Source organism: Monosiga brevicollis, genomic scaffold, assembly GCF_000002865.3.
Source record: "Monosiga brevicollis MX1 MONBRscaffold_11 genomic scaffold, whole genome shotgun sequence".
Classification (NCBI taxonomy): domain Eukaryota; class Choanoflagellata; order Craspedida; family Salpingoecidae; genus Monosiga; species Monosiga brevicollis.
The window spans coordinates 35,809-55,480 of NW_001865048.1; the positions used below are offsets into that span (position 1 = coordinate 35,809).

Consider the following 19,672-nt stretch of genomic DNA (forward strand, 5'->3'; position numbering starts at 1 on the left):
CATGGGTGTGAGATTCATGGAGCAAGAGTGTGTTTGTAGCATATCAATGCGTAATCGCAGCCGGAGGTCAGTTAATGTTGTAGATTCCAGAGAACATGCAGATTTTTACTGTAACACAACTATACTACACGTTTATTTAATATGAAATCATTACGGTGTTTTCGTAGTAAGTTACGTGGGATCTGTTATGCCTGCCGAGTGCTTGCCCGTGTCATTCAACACCTCAAGCGACACATTTGTCACACTTTATTCATCAAAATAACAAAGCCACCTCGGAAATGTCATCACGTTTGAGTATACTACTAACAGGCCGTCCGCCCACTTTTTTTTTTCCCGCCCAATCGGAAAAAAAAAAAAAAAACGACGGCGGCGACGGGCAGCAGCAAAAGCGGCGGCGCCGTTCAGTAGCTAGGGGCCGCGTGAACATTTTCTTTTGGGTGACTTGCCAATTGCATGCTCCCTTGACCAGCTGGTGAGCTACCTCCGTCCCGGCTTGTTGTCCTGTTTTCCTTTCCTTTTTCCCCCTTCCGGTCAAGCGGACGAGCGTGGACTCCTCCTCCTTGTGGGAGCAAGAGACGATCGTTTGGTCCTTTGATCATTCAGCCTCGGCCAATGGAACTTGGCTCATTTCCCTCCTGCCTGCCTGCCTCTGTGCAGATTTAGACTCTGTTCGGAAATTTTCAAGAAGGACTTCAAGACTGTCCAGAGGCTCGCCTGAGCCTGCCTCGTGCAGCCAGCATCATGGCTGGTAAGTTGGTGCAAGGCTGCGCCAGGCTTTGGCAGCGTGTGGATGACGTGCCAGGCGCATCGTCCAACTCGTTGCTTTTTCTGGCTCAGGTGAGCAGACTCGGCCGTGCTTAACCCCTCTCCCTCTTGCTGCCCCGCCCTCTTAGCGGCCAAGGACCTCGAAGTCCCTCCGCCAGAAAACGGACTCGAGACTGTGCGCGTCATCTTTCTAAACAACGATGAACGCAACAGTGAGCGCACACTCGAAGTTGCCGCTGCTTTGGTCCGTATCTCGCTGCACGAACGCATCCAGCTGTCCCACAGACTGAAAGACCATTCGGCTCCCTGATCTGAGCATGCGTCAACTCATCTCGACTGCACTTTTCCCACCTGTTTGTGACGTACAGGATAATCGAATCACGACGTCCAAATACACGCTGCTGTCCTTCTTGCCGCACAATCTGCTGGAGCAGTTTATGCGTGCTGCCAATTTTTACTTTCTCTGCCTGCTGGTCCTCCAGCTGATCCCGGCCATCTCCTCCCTCAGTCCGGTTACCACGGCCATGCCTCTGGTGTTTGTCCTCGGTGTTACCGCCGCCAAAGATGCCAACGATGACTTGGTGCGCTTTGCTATCTGACCGTTGAAATACGTGTAGTTTATGCTGTGGTAAGCTACACTCACGCCCAGGCCCTCCACCGGGTTTTCGGTAGAAACGACACCGCAGCGATGGTACCATCAACAACCGAGCGACAACGGTGCTGCGTGAGGGCAGGTGCGCGTCATCTGCTGCTCGGACTCCCCCTCCCCTCATTCCCAGTAATCAATCTTGATCATGGACCGTCACTTTGCTCGGCTAACCTATCCCATATTTTTGCTTGGGCACCGCGCCATCCAGCTGGATTGAAGTTCGCTGGAGTCAAGTTGTGGTCGGTGACATCATCAAGCTCAAGAGCAACGATTTTGTGCCCTGCGATCTCGTTGTTCTTTCAACCTCGGAAGAGGACCACGACTGTTACATTGAGACGGCCGATCTCGACGGTGAAACCAACCTCAAGAAGCGCTATTCCCCGACAGCCACCAGTCAGCTTGTGGACGAGCACAGCCTCAGCTCCCTGGCGGGTACGCATAATGTTGTGCGCGGTCACCTGACTAGGCCCCGCCTTATCACAAGAGGAAAACCCAAACTAGATACCACCGCCGCCATCTCATTCTCGCATCCTCGCGTGTACAGGCCAAGTGCGTTGTGATCCGCCCAACAACAAGCTTGACAAGTTTGATGGCACCCTCTATCTTGATGACCCTATACCCTTGAGCGACGAGAACGTTCTGCTCCGAGTACGCAGAGCTGCCCTTGTTCGCCACACCAATTGCCGGCCTTTGCTATTTTTATATGCCACGCTGTCCCCCTCGCACGTCTGCTTATACTTTTGGGTGACCTTCGGTTTCAGGGCTGCCGCTTGCGTAACACATCTTTCATCCACGGCGTTGCTGTCTACTGCGGCAAAGATACAAAGCTCATGCGGAACAGCGGTTAGTTCCATGGCCCGGCACTCGGCAGGAAGGACTTTTGTCAATCTCTGGGAATATTCAACCTTTTTTTAGCTGCTTTGCAACACTCACCAACCATTCTGTTCGCCGTCAAATGATCCCGCTCATGCCCTTGCCCGGCGGGACAGGCCGCGCGCGCTTCAAACGTACCCACATCGACATGCAGCTTAACGGCCTCGTTCTTCAAATTTTCTTCGTGCTCTTTTGCATGTGCACCGTCATGGCCATTCTCAGCTCGGCTTGGGAAGCTCGTCAGGGCGATGTACGTTGCTTGCCCAGTTCAAATCCGTCTAGACACGCGTGTCAACATGCGTCTCACGACAATGGACTGTGGTTGCTATAGGAGTTCAAAATGTTTTTGAATCGTCAAAGCGACGATGCCACAACCATTGGCACGCTGCAGTTTTTCTCGTATCTCATTGTGCTCTCCAACTTGGTGCCCATCTCCCTCTACGTATCGTACGTTGCCGCTATTGATCCATGGACCAATCTCGTTCCATGCTTTGCTCATCGGCACTGCTCTACCCGGATGGACAGAGTGGAGTTGATTCGGGTTGGCCAGTCGCTGCTCATTGGCTGGGACCGAGAAATGTACCACAAAGACACGGATACCCGCGCCGTCGCCCGCACGACAACACTCAACGAAGAACTTGGCCAAATTGATTACGTCTTCAGCGACAAGGTGCGACGCTTGCAACGAGGCCTGCATTTGGTGACATGATTGCAAACTTTGTCGAGGCTCGCTCACCTCCTCACCAATGTTCGCCATATTTCGATTTGGCCGTCCCTTCAATCACACACAGACGGGGACCCTCACGCAGAATGTCATGCGCTTCATTCAATGCTCGATTGGAGGTGAAATCTATGGCAAGGAGGCTGACATTGGTAAAATGAAGCCCGCCGACTCGCATCCATTAGATCTGGATCAGATCGAGGACCCCGGAGAGGAGGAAACCTTTATTGATGCCAAATTCCAGGCCAAGCTGGCCGAAAATGATCCCGCTGTGGACAATTTCTTCCGCCTGCTTGCGCTTTGCCACACGGTGCGCCATGAACACGTGGACGGTACAATCGAGTACCAGGCTCAGTCTCCTGACGAAAAGGCCCTTGTCGAGGGTGCCCGGTACGTATTGCTGCTCAGCTCCATCTTCGCTTGCGTTCAAAAACGCTCGGTACCCTGGCATGGCTGCATGACTTACTTGCGCCGTTGTGGTGCATCGAAACAGGGACGCTGGTTTTGTCTTTGATACCCGTACCAGCGAGGATATTTACATTTCAGTGCGTGGCCAACAAGAAGCCTACAAGATGTTGAACATCATTCAGTTCAACAGTACGCGCAAGCGGATGACGATTGTGCTGCAGGCCGCCGATGGGACCTTTACGGCGTACAGCAAGGGCGCCGATAATGTGATGGAACAGCTCCTGTCAGAGGAAGCTCGCCAGCGTGACTGGCCCGCGTGCGAAGAGAACCTGCACGAGTTTGCCAAAGACGGTCTGCGCACACTCGTGCTGTGTCAGCGCCGCCTGGATCCCGACTGGTATCAGAACTGGGCAGCCCGGTTTGCCGAGGCTGAGACCTCGCTCGAGGATCGTGACGACAAGATTGCTGAAGTTGCCGAGGACTTGGAACGTGACTTTGATCTGGTCGGGGCCACGGCCATTGAAGATCGTTTGCAAGACCAAGTGCCCGAGACCATTGCCAACATGATGCGAGCTGGCATCAAAGTTTGGGTCTTGACTGGCGATAAGCAAGAGACGGCCATCAACATTGGCTTTTCCTGCCGCCTCCTCAAGTCTGAGATGGAACCCCTCATCATTGTCAACGGCAAGGACGAGCAGGAAGTCAAAGATCAACTCACACGGGGCTTGGAAACTGTGAATCAGAATGATCGCCCCTTTGCTCTGGTCGTGACAGGCCGCGCGTAAGTCTTTGTCTCGGCTCGCAACTATACATTTGGTTCTGTTTTGTCTTGGTATTCCGTTTCTTCTTTTACTTCGTTTGCTTTATTGCTTGTTCGTCGTTGTGTTTTCCTTCCTTTCGTGCGCTGAGTTTTCAAAGCAACACTTGGAGGTGTGCTACCATGGCAGTTTGCTGACATGATGGGATTTGATTGATAGGCTAACGTTTCCGCTACCACCAACCAAAAAAGAACGCGAGACGGAGATGATTCGCCTTGATAACGGGAGCACGAGCCTGCGATGGACGGCTGAGCGCTTGGAAGAGCAGCGTCAGATCCAGGAGCTCTTCCTGGCCGTCACCGACAAATGTCGCAGCGTGCTCTGCTGCCGTGTATCGCCGCTGCAAAAAGCGCAGGTGGTCACCCTCATCAAGACCGAGCGCAAGTCCATCGCTCTGGCCATTGGTGATGGTGCCAATGACGTGAGCATGATCAAAGCGGCCCACATTGGCGTGGGCATCTCTGGTCTCGAGGGGCGCCAAGCCGTGTTGGCGAGTGACTTTAGCATCGCTCAATTCCGTTTCCTGCAACGTCTCCTGATTGTGCACGGCCGCTGGTCTTACTTGCGCATGAGGTCAGTGACACGTGTTCTCCTGAAAATCACATCTGCCGAGCGCCTGCTTCCGCCCCGCCAAACGTTGCGGACCTAGGCTCACTGATTGTTGGGTCTTGAACCATGATCGCATCGGTGCGCAGCTCCTTCCTCAACTATTTCTTCTACAAAAACTTTGCTTGTACGTTTTCGTCGCCATTTCCCCTGATGTCGTTCTGCTACTTTACCTTGCTTGCCCACAACACACCTGTCTGATGCTGTGCCCGGGTTTGACTGGGTGGCTTGCAGACGCTTTTGTGCACTTTTGGTTTGGCTTTTTCTGTGGATACTCGGCCATGACCATCTACGACGCAGTTTTCATCTCAACCTTCAACGTAATTTACAGCTCGCTGCCCATTCTTGTGGTGGGCATTCTCGAACAAGACGTCAACGACCGCGAGTCCTTGGCCAACCCCCACCTCTACGAGGCAGGCCCTCGCAACATCCTCTTTGATCGCGAGTCGTTTTACTGGAGCTTGTTCCGTGGCGTTCTCCATGGCGTGGTCATCTTCTTTGTGCCCGCGCTCGCCGTGCGCTCTGGTGGATCAGTACGTTCCAGGCTATTTCTGTGTCTTGATTGATTACATTTTATTGTTTTGTTTTGTTTTTTGTTTTTTCCTTCTCCTTTTGCCCTTTGCCTGTTTCTTTTGCATTTTTTGTCAACTCACATATGCCTGTGGTATTTTATTGCAGTTTGGAAGTGACGGCGTGCTGCGTGGAGACTACTTTACACTCTCCTTCATCTGTGCCCTCCTCCTGACCTGGGTTGTCAACCTGCAACTGGCGGTACAAACAAGGCATTGGACTTGGCTCAACTGGGTGACCATCCTGGTTGGCCCGCTGTCGTTTTTCGTCTTCTTCGGTATCGAGTACGCCTGGGATGACGAACTTTTCTGGGTAGGTCTACGTTGCTCACGACAATCGATATTATGTGTGAGCCAAGTCGGCTTGCGTTCTCATGAAAGCATCGCCTCTTCTCACCGGTTGTGGCCCAAATTGGTGCAGTTCCAATCGCCCTATTATGGCGTCTTCAACAGTGGCTTGTCCAGCCGGTTCTGTTGGGCTGTGTTTTTTCTGGCCATTGGCCTATGCATGGTGGCGTCGCTGCTCGAGTTTTTCACCAAGGCCTGGTTCATGCCCAACCCGATCGACATTGTCCGCGAGCAGAGTAAGCAACAGCAACTTAACGATCAGCAGGTGCGTTATCATTATCGCCTCGCGGTCGAGGTTTGCCCCCCGCGGCTCGGCTCTTGCTTACAGCCCCGCGTTTCTAGCCCGAAGAATATGTCGAATGCCAGCGATCTTCGCTGCGAGTGCAGCATTCAGCGTATGTACCAGGCTTGTCGTCACTGCCTTGGCTTTGTTTTTACGCTTTCATGATGCGGAATTTAACCTTGTGAATTACCATGTCATGGCCATTGGCCTTGCAGGTATGACTTTAGTCAGGAAGACAATGTGGGTCGCAGCCTTTTCCCTCGCATGCCCAATATTTTGAAGAAAGTGCCGCTTTTTCATCGCAAGGAGCCGCCCCGCGTGGAAACGCTTTCGCAAGACACCACCTCCACCGTGGGTACGGTGGATCCATCGGTGGAAGCCGGTACCACGCCACCGACCGTGGCACCGAGCTCGCCGCGCTCCGTCCGAACCCTGCGAGACAACTCGGTAGCGCCATCGGAGGTTTCGCGCGCCTCCCCAACGCTCTCCCGTTCACAGCAAGTGGTATGTTCCATCGCATCATGAGCCTGCCCGGTTTTGTCTGCCAAGCCAAGGAGTGTGCTCACGCGTATCTTTTACCCTGTTTGTCTGTGCCAGGCCATTGACTACATTTAATATGCAGCCCAGGCCGCCAGTGGTATTTTCACAGGAAAGAAAATTGACAATGAAATAAACTATGTGCAAAAGTTTTGGATTGGACGCAAAGCCTTCAGTTCAGCCCATCCACCCTCGCCTCCCACAACCAACATAGCAAGGCAAGACGAAAGCAATCGACATGATGAGATGCTCAGCATCTCTTACGATGATACTACTAATTTCTTTTTTTTACAGCCTCAAGTTGGGATACTTGATACGCACGCGGCCCTCCTGACCCACGACGAGCCGAAGCGCGGGCGTACTGGGGGTTGGCATCCAGAGAGCCAAGCTTCTGACACCAGCACCCACCGCGGTGCGATAGCGCTCGACCCCCGTTTGTATGTCAAGTGCGACGATGGTACCATTGCGTCCGAGTGCAAGGGCCAGTTGCCCTTGAACTGCTACGGCCGCCACCGTATGGACGTCGAGAGCAAATGTTTGGAGAAGCTGAAGCTCTGGCGACCATATCTGCAGCAACACCAGTCAGCAGTATCTGAGATAAGGGTGGCTGAGGCAAGTGAGAGGGCCTGTTTGCAGCGTCAATGAAACGCATACCTGCAGTGAGGCTTGGCCCGTGGCCGAGGCTGACTGGCCGACGACAAAAGATGCACCAGCGCGCGCCATGCATGTCTATGGGACGACGCATGCCAAATATGCCATGGGCAAGACAAGGACCTAAAAAGCGAAGCGCAGCCCCGAGTCACAAACCTGAAGGGCTGCTTGACGAGGAGATGTGCGCACGCAAGCACCAGTACGAACATCCCAGCAGCGCAAAAGCTTGTCTTCGCTGGTTTGCAAGCAGAGGCCTGCATCCAAACCGAGCAATGCCGTCACGACGTTGCGGTTGATGTGTTCTTCCCAGACTTGAGTGGGCGCCGCCGTGGAATTGCTGACTTGCCATCCACCCATCCACCCATCGCGGCTACCCGTCACAATCATGAGACCGTCTATGTACCACACGACCAAGCCATAGGTGAGACCGGCAGCAGATGTTAGTCCCCGCACCGTGTGAGAAAGGATGGAACACCTTCAATTCTAAACACATACCGGAGACGGGCACAAAGGTCACCGCAGCCAAGGCCGTCTTATTGGAACCTTTGAGGGTGTGCAGGACAGTCGGCTGTTGATCCGTGGGAAGGCTGACCAGGACCAGCTCCCCGGAGCGCGCCGTGAGCGCGACCAGGTCACCGTGGGGCGCCAGCGCCAAATCAGTGATTCCTCGGCTAGCAGCTTGTAAAGACAGCTCGAAACCTGGCCCCTGAGCCTTGTCTAAATTCCACACAGCCAGCACCTGTAGCCGAGAAGACCCAGTGGCCGAGTGAGCGCCGTACATCGGCCCTTGAGCAGGCAGCAAGCGACACACACGACCTACACCAGCTTCGTCAGCCACCAGCAGCCGATGGCCACCCGATGTCACCACCACGCGAGTAATGGCATCCTGATGCACAAACTCCTCCAACACCACATCCCCCCGCGACCGCGCCGCCCCCATGGCCGACCCCATCTCAACCGATGGCGCACCAGCCGCGCCGTCCGTCGCCGACGCTGCGCTGCCGTTGGCGTTGGCGACCGAGCAGCAGACTCCCATTCGGTCGAATACAGTGATGATAAAAACTACTCCACCCCTCCAAGAAGTATTTTACATCTGTTACCACCACCATGATAAAGAAAGCAGAAGAAGAAGAAGCAAACAGCTTGATGGTTTCACGATCGTCACTGACTTCGCTTCCATTTTCAAAGTGTGACGAGAATCAGTGTTTCTCTCAGCACGTCGGGAAAAAAAGAAAACATGGTGAGCACACGCGCAGGGAAAAGGGCAGTCAGTGGGTCATCCGTCGTCGTCGTCGTCGTCGTCGTTGGTGGACGGGCGGCGCGGGTGACAAGGGTAAAGTGGGTGATCAGGGTGGCAAGGAGCAGTTTTATATTTTTTGATCGGGAAACGCAGCTGGTTTGAATGCACTTCTTGCTCGCACAATGCTCATTGGGGACTGGTCTCTTGATCTTGTTGGACAGAGTTATCCACCGCACATGCCCATGCCAGGAGGTAAGTGCCTTCTCCAAAACTTGGCTTACTCCTCGACTCCAGGAGAACCCGACCGGTCCCCATATCCCTTTCCGTGGCTCATCAGTTGCTGCTATTTTTGTTTTCTTGTTTTATTTTCCCGGCACTAATCAGGCGCTTTTGCTCCACCCGGTGGATTTGGAGCGCCCGGGGTAAGATCGCTGTCGATTCGACATGACCCACGTCTGGCGCTTCCCACATGTCTCACCTCGCGCTATGCGTTGTTGTTAGTATGGTGCGCCAATGCATATGGGTGGCCCGCCTATGATGCCTCCCATGGCACCACCAATGGCTCCCGCCATTCCTCCACCGTGGCGACAAGTGTATACACCGGTCAGCCCCCTTGACATGATGGCTTTGCACCGTGATATCGCAGGGCCGCCGCCGTGACAGGTGATGACTCACTCACGACCCCACTTGGCGCAGGATGGTCGCACCTACTACCACAACACTGCAACCAATGAAACGAGCTGGAACCCGCCCCCAGCCCCAGCCCCAGCCCCGGCACCAGCCCCACAACAACGTGCGTTGCCGTCTGAACACGCGCAGGCCTCTGCCTCTTTTGTCAGCGAAAGCTTTTTTTTTTTTTTTTTGACACATTCATATCCTTGATTGTCGCTTTTCACCTCACGCTCCCAAACTTCTATCTGGTTCCGCAGAGACACCCGGGACTTGGCAGGAAGCTCGCGCCCCCGATGGGCGTGTGTACTACTACAACACTGTCACTCAGGCCACCTCCTGGGAGAAGCCAGCCGTATGTGGATCGTCCAGGACTCGATCATTCTTGCTCCCGCTTGCCAGATTGCTGACAGGCCCACCTCGGCCGTGTGTGTCTTGGTAGGGTTATGCAACTGACCCTGCCGCAGCCACCTCAACGCCCGCTACAACGACCAGCACAGGCGCCGCCGCTGCGACTAGCAACAAGTCTGCTGAGTATGTTACGACACTATGACAGCTTGCCCCAGCCCCACTCACACACGAATCGTCGATGCTACTCTGGTTTATTCGTTCGTTTGTTTGTTTGGCTGCCCCTCGCTCACGTGGATTTGCCTGTTCTTAGCGAAAAGCCGGAGATTCCAGAATTTGCCACAAAAGAGGAAGCCAAAGAGGCCTTCACCAAAATGTTGTATGACCTTGAATGCCGCTCAAACTGGCCATGGGACAAGGTGTGCCGTCGGTTCAAGAAGGACTTTTTGAAGGAGGGCATGCATTCTCGAGCACATTTGGCTCATGACTCGTTGTCACGGGCCGGGACCCAACCCCTAGATTGTTCGCGCTTGTACCAGCGACGGCCGATTCCATGTCTTGAAGAAGGGGGAAAAAAAGCAAGTTTGGAACGCTTGGCGCGGCAAGCGCGCCAAGGAAGAGAAAGAAGAACTGCGTGCACAGGCTCGGGAAGCACGAGAGAAGCTCAAGGTCTTTTTTGCTCAGCAAGAAGCCACGGGCCCCGAACTGCGCCCCAACGAAGCCGTGGATCTGTTCCGCTCCTTCCCCGAACTCAACTCAAAGGTCCTCTCCGATCGCGAAATGGAGAGCATCTACGACGAAGCCCTCCGCGTCAAAATGGATGAGGAGAAGGAAAGCTTTCGACAGCGCGCCGAGCGCACTGAGAAAAAGTTTGAGGAGCTTTTGGCCGATACCCCAGGTGTGTACTTGAGCGCACTCGTGAAGATTGCTGGCTGCTGGCTTGCTTGTACACGCGGCAGGGGAGTCGGGCAAGGGCCATTTGCGACTTCCTCGGATGGGAGCAAAAGGGCGTTTTGCACTCTGTAAACCCTTATCAGGAATGCTGCCTGCCTATTTCTGGGGCACTCGATGAATAGCCATCACCGAGGCCTCAACCTGGGACGAAATTATGGATGCTTTGAGCGCTGATCCTCGCTTCAAGGACGAACCCGATTTTGCCGTGCGTCATGCTCTGCGTTGCAACGACCCCGATTAGTTTTGCTGGCAACATTCCCATGTTCCTTCCTCACAACTATTGTCGGGTTTGACTGGCGGCTCACAGGAGGATGGCATCCTGGATTGCCTGGTCGCATATGAACGGCGGCTCGATGCCTACTCGCGCAAGAAGGACGAGGAGTACAAAGCAGCCATTGATGCGGATCGACGAGAGGACCGCAAGAAGCGCGAAGCTTTTGTGGAGCTGCTTGACCAAATGATCAAAGACGAGATCGTGACCGCCAATAGCGTGTGGCGCATCACGTATCCAGAGATGCTCAAGCATACTGCTTACACGGACATGATGGGTGTGCCGGGCACGACGCCGCTGGACTTTTTCAAGATTCGCACCAACGAATTGCAACAGACGTATCGCCGCGATAAGGCCTTGATCAAGGACATTTTCAAGGTTGGTGCTTCACGGTTCTGGCATTCCACTCGGCCATGTGGTATCGTGATTGCTTGCCTTTCTTCAAATGCCTCGTGTGTTATTGTCTGCAGGAGAAGGACTTTGTGGTAACGGTCACCACGACGGGCGAAGAGTTTATGGAGTTGTTGCAGGTCAGGCAGCGACTCTCTTGCTAGCGCACGACAATGTACCGGCGTTCAACTCCAGCTGGCTGAGCTGAGCATTGCGGGAGCGGTGGCGGATAATCCTCAATGCTCATGTGGGTGTTTGGACCATGCCCGGCTGCATCCGCCTCTTCTAGAACGATGACCGGGTGGCCTCCGTATCGGCACTCCATCTCAAAATGATCTTCGAGTCAATGCTGGAGCGAGCGCTGCGCAATCAGAAGCGTGAAGCAGAAGCTAACCGTGACACGCGCGAAGATGCCTTCCGCGACCTTTTGTCGCGCAACCTCATTGCGTACGTGAGCCGGCACGTGTTGCATTGCTTCTTGGACAAGAGTTTTGGAGGAAGACGGGTGCAGCAGGCAATCGGCGCAAGAGGGCGGGGACAGTGCGCTGGGCGATGGCATGTGTGGTTTCAAAACAAATCAGAGTGGCCAGACATTGTGACTTTGCCGTTTTCTGATACCATCTGCTCCGGTCTTGCTTTGCATCTCGGTAGACTAAAAGCAGATACAGAATGGAAGGATGTGGAGTTCATGTTCAAGGATGAACCCTCGGTTCAGGCCTATGAGAAGGATCCTGAGACTCTGCTCAAGGTCTTTCGGGCCTTCTTGGCCAGCGATCCTTGGCGGTCATCTGAAGGTGCGTTTGCCAAACCCATGACAATGCTTTGTGCGTCTGCAAAAAACTGAGTAGCTCACATCTCTTCATCACAATCATCTTGCTTGCACGCACAGGCGGTGAGCCCGACGCCAAAAAGGTCAAAACATAATGCCACTTTGCCACGCAAAACATGCAGGAGATGTCAAGCGACAACAAGTCGTGAAAGAACAAATCAGAAAAATAAAAAAAGAACTTTGGTCGATCGATTCCGTTTGGCGATCATGCCAAGTCCAGGCGTGCCGCCGTACACGCTACTCATTCACGGCGTTTTCACCAGCCGAAGGAGTGGGGAATTTCGTTCAAAGTAAAGACAGAAGAGATTCAGAGATTCGCAAAGCAAAAACCATGCCGACGAAATTGCAAAATAATACCAAGCGTCGAATGAGTGAGGCATGCGACTCGTTATCAGCTCCGTCATGTATTCTGGAATGTGTGTTCAATTCGGAATTTGCTCGCTGGGTGGGGCCACTCACGTTTTCATATATCGGCACTGCTAATTTTTTGATAATAAATCTCGAAATAATATTAGCACGTCGACACAAGCAGAGGTTTGGGCTGCCAAGAGCTCCAGGTCATCATTCGATGATGAAGAATCAGTCATGATACGGAGCGCCAACGCGCCGAGCTTCTCCCTGCCCCCTAGGAACAAGCAAGAACAAGAAAGAGCGCAACGAGTAGACGGCCTGACCGCCATTTCCCATAGCTCACATCAAGACACCCCGTGATTTAGCCAGTTCACTGTTTTCGCTCTTTTATCTTTTTAAAAAGGTCACTGTTTTCGCCCCTTTTCGTCTCAGAATGTTCACTGTTTTCGTCTTTTACTTCCCGCCCAGTAACAACAACAACAACAACAGAAGAAGAAGAAAAACAGTTCAGTAAGTGTGTGTGTGTGTGTGTGTGTGTGTGTGTGTGTGTGTGTGTGTGTGTGTGTGTGTGTGTGGAAATGGCAGCGGCGGGGACGCTGGAGCGATCGCAATGTGGTGGCGTGTGAGGGCAGGATGTGCGAGGTGGCGGGCTTGGTGGGGGCCGGGTGTATGAGTGGAGAAAGGGTCAACGATCTGAACTTGGCTGGAACGGGCTGGTGAGAGAGAGAGAGAGAGAGAGAGAGAGAGAGAGAGAGAGGAGAGAGAGAGAAAATCGCGTGAGCAGGTGCCGCCCCCCTCAAGGGGCGTAGTGGAGACGGGCGGTCCGGCTTTGTTGGTAGTGTCGTGCGGTTGTAGCTCATGAGTCATTGTGGTGGTCTGATCTCAGCAAGTCGCTCCAAGAGCATCGTCAACTTTTCGAGTCTTGAGTGCCTGGAGTGGCTTGAGTCTTCCGGGTCTCCGCTTTGATTATCGCCATGTCGTCTAGTGCCATTAAAGTGGGCATCCTAGACCGGGAGCATGGTCTTTTAAAGGTGTGTCATTTGATCAAGGAGTACGGGGGGTCGAGCCTGAACGGCAACTGGCGCTGATGGTGACGGCTCTTTGATCCGTGTTCCACATGACTTGATGTCGATCGGATGGAATCTTTGGATCTTATCGCGCCTCGTCTTGGCTCCTGCTCGTTGGTGTTGCGGATCAATAGAAGCGCAAGCCGCACCTGGTGGCGCTTGTTGAGGAGCCAGGAGGTCGCCTCTTGCGCTGGCACAAGACTGCCTCTCCGGACAGTCCCATCGAGGTTTGACCTCGTACTCCTGTCCTGGCCTCCCCCTGCCCCAACGTGCTAGATTCTTGCTCACAGCCGGAGCTGGCTCTTAGATGGACGTGCCACTCAAAAGCATCGTTGCCGTGGGTCGATTGGTGGAGAGCGACAACAACACATACTTTGTCGTCAGCTCTGACAGCGGTAACTTCACCTTCATAGCGCCCACCATTGATGACCTGCAAACGTGGGTCAAGCTTCTCTCCCCGCAAGCCCTGTCCCGGCAGTCATCCACAAGTGATGATGACCGCGTCTGTGGACTCTTGAGCGTGGACAAGAAAAAGGACCGGTGGTGTGTCCTCCGAAAAGCTTCCATCGTCATGTTCAAGGCCAAGGTACCATGGTCATGCACATCAACTTCCCTCGCCTTGTCGCGCCCCCTTGGCGGACAAAGGCACGAAGATGCGTGAGGGTCTCCTCGCAAGCTGCTCTCATATCACCTGCGACTCGTGTGGGAAATACAGGGTGACAAGGATCCCGTGGGTGCCATCGTGCTTGATAGTCTTTGCACTGTCAAGCCGCCGGAAACGAGCGAGAAGCTGTCGGCGCGTCGGGCTACCGTCTCGGTCTGTATCCTGCCCGCAGGCACTCAACACTCACCCGACGCCCGCTGGTTTTTGATCGGCACACTCTGACGCCTCACCAATGGCATGTCCCCTCAACTATATGCCGTTCTTCTGATTGACATCAGGGCTATACCTTCAATATTTACACAGCCTCTCGGGATTGGGCGCTCAAGGCTAAGACCATGAACGATGCCAATCGATGGGTGACAGCGCTGCAGGATGCCATTGAAGCTTGTCCCAGCTTGACAACGCCATTTTCCAAGCTAGCCAATCGTCATGCTGGTGCAGATGCCTTTGAGCTTGAAGAGGTTATTGCTGATCGAGTGGTAGGTGACTGTGCATTAAACTTTTGCCAGGCTGTTGAACAGCTCCCCGCTCATCTCCTGCTCCTGCGTGTATGCAGCTGCTTTGTTTCTCGGATGAGGGCTTGGATATGCCCTTGACACCTCTGCCTTACGGCTCTATCGGCAAGCGGCCCTCGGGCAATGAATACGGCTTTCATCACATTGGTATGTACAGCGTCACCTTGTGCCTGACCAGCTCGCGTAACCAATCTCGTTGGTTTTGAGGGTTGCCATCGTGCTCATGCATGTCTGTACGCATCACGTGACCTCCTGTAGAGGCCATGCACATCTACAACAGTCTGTTGCCAGGCCAATCATCCAGATTTGGTGATTTGAGTGACGTGCACAAGCTGGCTCGCAATCTCTTCCTTGTCTGTCAAGACGTGCCAATGCTGCGCAATGAGATTTTCATGCAAATTCTCAAGCAAACCACACGGGTTTGTCTTGCACCCCTTGTGCCTCTTTTTGGTTTCATGTGTTTGGCATGTTTCTATTCTGGGTCTCTTGTGTCTGGTTTGTGACAAAGCAGTCCGATGAGGCGGTGTTTTTCTAATTTTTTTTTGATCATTGCGCGCGCTTGATGGTGTGTAGCATCCGCGCCCGGGGTCGCCAGAGCACATGGTGTACTGGTTTCTATTGGCTGCTCTCTGCTCACACCACGTGCCTTCGGGCGCGCAAGACAAGTTCTTGCGTTCCATGCTGCGCATGACGGCCGCGCATTCTGAGGTAGGAATGACCTTGTGTCAAACGTGCAGGTGCAGCGATCACACCATCCTTATTCTCATGGCATGCCTGCTTTCTGCTTTTCAACCATTGCATTGCAGTATCCATCAAGCGTGAAAAAGGCTGCCAACTTTTGTCTCGAGGCTCTGTCAGGGGCCAAGTCGCCCGTCTTTCATGATGCCCTCATGAAGGACATCCTAGATGGGAGCGCCTTTGATCGTCAAGCAGATGGTCTCGTGCTGGACCGTGAGATCACGCTCGCCGACGACTCGGCCTGTTGAGCATGCACGTGCTCGCCCCATTGCCCGTGTGTGTTCCTTGCCATGTGTCTGGTGCGCGGCGTGCAGCGCTGTATCTTTGTAGGATATTCTTGATTTTTAGTGTGCGCCTGTGCCAAGCATGGCTGTGGGCGCCACGGCCACGTCGGCATTCACGATACTCGCAGTCAACTACCTTGCGTGAAGCGGCTTGGGCGAGGCATCAATGCGTTGGGGCTTGTGACTTTTCGCTACCTGTCGATTGAGTTGCTGTGGTGTCGGGCCTGTGCCTGGGCATATACTGCAGTGTGTGTGTGTGTGTTTTCGTTTGTGTGGGTGTGTTTCGATCTTTTTGGTTTTTCTCCGTCTTTGCCGTGCTGTTCTTGAAGTGCTGTTCATTTCCAGCCCAGCCCGTCATGTAGGGGGGAGGGCAATGTATGTAAAGCAACAACACTGCGGAGTGTCCCGTTGACATGAAGCAATGACATCAATTCAAGAATGAACGGACTTTGGTCTTGATCGAGCTCGGTTACATGGGTCGATTAAAACGGGATTTGTCTAATGAAGCGGGGTTAACCCACTAAAAGGCCTGGCTCACTCAAGCAGAGGCCGCTACTGTGCGGGGATGCAGAAAGTAGTTGGGGTAGAAACGCAGGCCCTCGGTGCTTTCGTCGCGGGCCAGCCAGCCAGCCGTTTCTGCGACGAGGAGGAGTTCAGTGGCCACGACAGCCGAGATGCTCTTGAGACGAGCAAGGCGTCCGGCTGTGAGATAGCCTTGGGCCTGCACCATGTCCATCATGGCCGTGTGGTCGAATTGACCTGCTCCGTTGGCCGCGCGTGCCTCGACGGCTTTGACGCCACTGGAGAAGACGCGGAGTTGATAGGGTAGATTCATGGGCTCAAATTGTTCGCAGGCGTGCAACACGTCATTGGGGGACAGGAGTTCAGTGCCGCGGGCCCGGTTGTACAGACAATACAAATCGGTGACAGCCAAAACACCGTTGTGCTGCATGTACCGCGTCAGGCGGGCAAGGATATGGTCGGGTGAGAAGAGGCTGCGACTATCCACTCGGGCAGGCCAGGCAGCGACCGCCCGCCACAACACGAAAATGAGCGTAACGACAGGAGTATAAAAAAAAAAGGCAGCAAACCTTGGCCAGGAGGGTGGGCAGGATCTTTGACAGTTCTTGAGCCAGTTGTCGATGAAACTCCTATAGCCACATTTCCAGGTCAGATCGTCCGGGATGAAACGGTTTGCAAGCGAGTCAGGAAAACGGCGGGGACAGACCGCGGGTCGCTGCTTGTCGCGAACAACGGGGTTATCAATGCCAATGGACAGCAGATAGTCCTCGAGTTGCTGAGATATGGCAGCATTGTCCTCGTCCTGTACGCGCGCGCTGAGTTTTGCGGCCAAGGCGAGCAATTCGGAGGCCTTGGACTGAAGGCCTGAGGGATGGGGCGAGCGAGAAGGTCCGAGTGAGCTGGATCATGACATTTGGGAGCCAGACCGCGTTGGGCAAACCCTCACCTTGGAGGTCACCCGAGAAAGCTTCCTGAAGAGAGCTGTCGGCAGCAGCAAGTGAAGTTTCGGTTTGCTTGACCACACGCCGAATGCCGCCCGTGCCGGACCCTGTCAGGGTGACCGGTGCTGCCTGCGAAACGGCGCCCGTCGAGGCGCTGTTGGACTCATTGCCAGCAGCGTGAATGGCACCACCAGCTGGTGTCGGGCAGCTGGGGTTTAGGTCGATGGGCTGGGTCAGCCACATTTGGGCAGCCAGGACGGCCAGCAGGCCATGGTGAAAGGCCGTGACGGTGTTCTCATCGCGATTGCGAAAGGAAATCTTGGTCATGGCTTCGCTGCTAGTCGCAGCAACGGCTCGAGGGAGCGGATGCTCCAACTGTGTAAAGTGGAGGATCAACTTTGGACTACCAAAGAAGGTGGCGGCCGTGTGACTGACGTGCGAAACGTGTCGCAGCTCCAGGTGCATCCACTGCTCGGCGCCGCGCCACCAGATGATGCGATAGGGGGTCAAGGCCACCTGTCCATCCTCAAAGCTCGTCTGCTGTCCACCATCATACAATCGAATGTTGCTTCCAGAAGCGTTGATGGCCTCTCCTCCCACCAGAATCTCATGCACACCACCGCTTCCACTGCCACTGCCACTGCCACTGCCACTGCCAGCCGCCCGGCGCCCGTCGATCCACTGCCATCGGTTCATCCCGAAAGGTTGAAAAAGGCGAAGTAAGTGAGCATATTATCTTTGCGACGTTGAAAGATGTTCTTCACTGTATTCGTCGTCTGAATCTCGTCGTGCGTGTGTGGAGATATTCTCGCTTGACTCTCTCTCTCTGATTTTGGGTGTGTTGGTGCTTGTGTGGAAAGCTCTTTTGCGCTGACAAATACACACTCTCTGACTGCTCCGCTCGAATCTTCTCTCTCTCTCTGTCTCTGTCTCTCGCTTTCTCTCTCTGTCTCTCTCTCTCTCTATCTCTGTCTCTGTCTCTGTCTCTGTCTCTCTCTCTCTCTCTCTCTCAAGCTCTCTCAAGCTCTCTCAAGCTCTCTCTCAAGCTCTCTCTCAAGCTCTCTCTCTCAAGCTCTCTCTCAAGCTCTCTCTCTCTCTCTCTCTCTCAAGCTCTCTCTCTCAAGCTCTCTCTCAAGCTCTCTCTCTCTCTCTCTCTCTCAAGCTCTCTCTCTCTCTCTCTCTCTCTCTCTCTCTCTCTCTCTCTCTCTCTCTCTCTCTCTCTCTCTCTCTCTCTCTCAGTTTTTCTCGTCTGATTGTCCGAGCGCGCGCGTTGAAACGGCAGCGCAGGGGCGTGATACTGTCCGTGCGAGTGATTTGTCTGGCCTCAAGGTTACTATAGGAGAACTCTGGCAAAGTTGCCACGCCGAGGTTCTTGGCCGTCTTCTTCGACCTCCACCATGTACGTTTGACAGTGGCACTTGCTGTCTGTTTCTCGGTTCACCCCCCCTGCCCCGGCCTCCTCCTGTTGAACGCTCATGCCGCATGCGTGCCACCTGCAGGTCGTCTCGTTCTCCGTAGGTTCTGCTTGACTTTGTTTTCCCAACGCGCTCGCTCTTTCCATCTCGATCTTTGGTGTCTGCTCCCCCATCTTACGGGTGGCCTTTGGTCTTCGTTTTTATACAACAACCCGCAGACGTCGCAGTCGTTCGCCCAGTCCCGCCAGCTCCCGCTCGCGCTCACGTTCCCGCAGGTCTGTTCCTGGTGTTTGCCGCTGATTGACGGTTCAAGAGTCGTATCTGATTTGCGTCATTGCTTGGTTGTCTGTCGTGGCCGAGCCACTGCGCCTGCTGCTATGACTTTTTGCTCACAACTTTTGCTGGTTCGCTCATGGACATGGCCGTTTGCGTGTGAAATGTTGCAGCATCAGGTCTGTCATGTCTGATCCCCGCCTGTGGGCATGTCACGAATGCCAGGACTGCGCGACTGAGCGTGCCTGTCTCGAGTCTGGCTGCGGCTGTTCAACTTGCTCTTTGAAGATTTATTTTCAGATTGACATCTTCATGATTTCCTCGTGTTCACTGGTGGGAAAGCCTCACGATTGACATTCGGTGTCTTGATCCGCAGCCCTCGTCGTAGGAGGTCAATGTCGCGTTCCCCTTCGCGTTCGCGTTCTCCATCGCCTCGTCGCGGTCCCAGTGAGGATCGAGTAGGTTCACGTCTCCGGCTCGGAAGGGTGTTTTGTGGCCGGCCTCAGGCCTTTTCTTCCTCATGGCCTGGATGCCGCTTCTGGTCAACAACAGGTGACCGATCTCTTTGTGGGCCAGCTCTCCGGCAACGTGACAGAGGCTCACCTGGAGGAGGTCTTCAACTGCTATGGGTCGGTCAAGCAAGTGGAAATGCCCCGGGTAAGCCTTTGACAGCCGTGCGTGCGTGTGCATTGGGCCGGTCAACAGGTCAAGTGGCACACGAGGCAGCATTGTGACCCTTCTCTGCATTGTGCTTTGCCTGCATCGTGACCCTTCTCTGCATTGTGCTTTGCCTTGGGCTGGATCTTTCTGGTTCCTTAGGGGGGCCGCGCGGGCCAGCGCCGCAAGTTTGCGTATGTGTCCTTTGATACGGTGGAGGAGGCCGAGCGGGCGATGGACTTTTTGAACGGCGCACAGTTGGATGGACAAAAAATCGTGGTGCAGCCCAAGCAGCCCCCGCGTCGCATGTATGTTT

General features: G+C 54.2%; 6 protein-coding genes across 6 annotated transcripts in view; 4 read left to right on the plus strand and 2 right to left on the minus strand.

Annotated features, from left to right (window-relative positions):
- Positions 1–741: 741 nt before the first annotated feature.
- Positions 742–6,711, plus strand: MONBRDRAFT_32498 (uncharacterized protein; the record flags this gene model as incomplete). Its single annotated transcript, XM_001745962.1, has 20 exons — positions 742–748; positions 894–1,009; positions 1,134–1,346; positions 1,438–1,499; positions 1,623–1,846; positions 1,959–2,062; positions 2,176–2,257; positions 2,404–2,537; positions 2,619–2,734; positions 2,813–2,957; positions 3,079–3,398; positions 3,502–4,197; positions 4,394–4,807; positions 4,930–4,967; positions 5,075–5,373; positions 5,519–5,722; positions 5,831–6,022; positions 6,086–6,156; positions 6,256–6,544; positions 6,638–6,711. 20 exons carry the CDS (start codon positions 742–744, stop codon positions 6,653–6,655), a joined length of 3,744 nt encoding a protein of 1,247 aa, XP_001746014.1. The 3' UTR covers positions 6,656–6,711.
- Positions 6,712–6,865: 154 nt separating this feature from the next.
- MONBRDRAFT_8383 (uncharacterized protein) lies at positions 6,866–8,264 on the minus strand (the record flags this gene model as incomplete). The annotated part of the gene is made up of 4 exons (XM_001746100.1): positions 6,866–7,144; positions 7,232–7,306; positions 7,385–7,623; positions 7,724–8,264. 4 exons carry the CDS (start codon positions 8,262–8,264, stop codon positions 6,866–6,868), a joined length of 1,134 nt encoding a protein of 377 aa, XP_001746152.1.
- Positions 8,265–9,134: 870 nt separating this feature from the next.
- Positions 9,135–12,024, plus strand: MONBRDRAFT_25610 (uncharacterized protein; the record flags this gene model as incomplete). Its single annotated transcript, XM_001745963.1, has 11 exons — positions 9,135–9,261; positions 9,398–9,492; positions 9,580–9,671; positions 9,799–9,904; positions 10,005–10,383; positions 10,562–10,644; positions 10,681–11,088; positions 11,181–11,240; positions 11,390–11,547; positions 11,752–11,894; positions 11,990–12,024. 11 exons carry the CDS (start codon positions 9,135–9,137, stop codon positions 12,022–12,024), a joined length of 1,686 nt encoding a protein of 561 aa, XP_001746015.1.
- A 689-nt stretch (positions 12,025–12,713) lies between these two features.
- Positions 12,714–15,512, plus strand: MONBRDRAFT_25611 (uncharacterized protein; the record flags this gene model as incomplete). The annotated part of the gene is made up of 10 exons (XM_001745964.1): positions 12,714–12,790; positions 13,266–13,311; positions 13,482–13,574; positions 13,655–13,933; positions 14,063–14,164; positions 14,290–14,490; positions 14,568–14,673; positions 14,785–14,945; positions 15,100–15,234; positions 15,333–15,512. The coding sequence occupies 10 exons, from the start codon at positions 12,714–12,716 to the stop codon at positions 15,510–15,512; spliced, it is 1,380 nt and encodes a 459-aa protein (XP_001746016.1).
- A 574-nt stretch (positions 15,513–16,086) lies between these two features.
- Positions 16,087–17,707, minus strand: MONBRDRAFT_8385 (uncharacterized protein; the record flags this gene model as incomplete). The annotated part of the gene is made up of 2 exons (XM_001746101.1): positions 16,087–16,934; positions 17,017–17,707. The coding sequence occupies 2 exons, from the start codon at positions 17,705–17,707 to the stop codon at positions 16,087–16,089; spliced, it is 1,539 nt and encodes a 512-aa protein (XP_001746153.1).
- A 1,387-nt stretch (positions 17,708–19,094) lies between these two features.
- The window catches only part of MONBRDRAFT_8386 (uncharacterized protein), a gene marked incomplete at both ends in the record, with an annotated part of 735 nt that continues 157 nt past the window's right edge, over positions 19,095–19,672 (plus strand). Inside the window, 3 exons of the mRNA XM_001745965.1 lie at positions 19,095–19,157; positions 19,252–19,356; positions 19,519–19,664. Of these exons, the coding sequence (XP_001746017.1) occupies positions 19,095–19,157; positions 19,252–19,356; positions 19,519–19,664 (314 nt within the window). The remainder of the gene's footprint in view (positions 19,158–19,251; positions 19,357–19,518; positions 19,665–19,672) is intronic.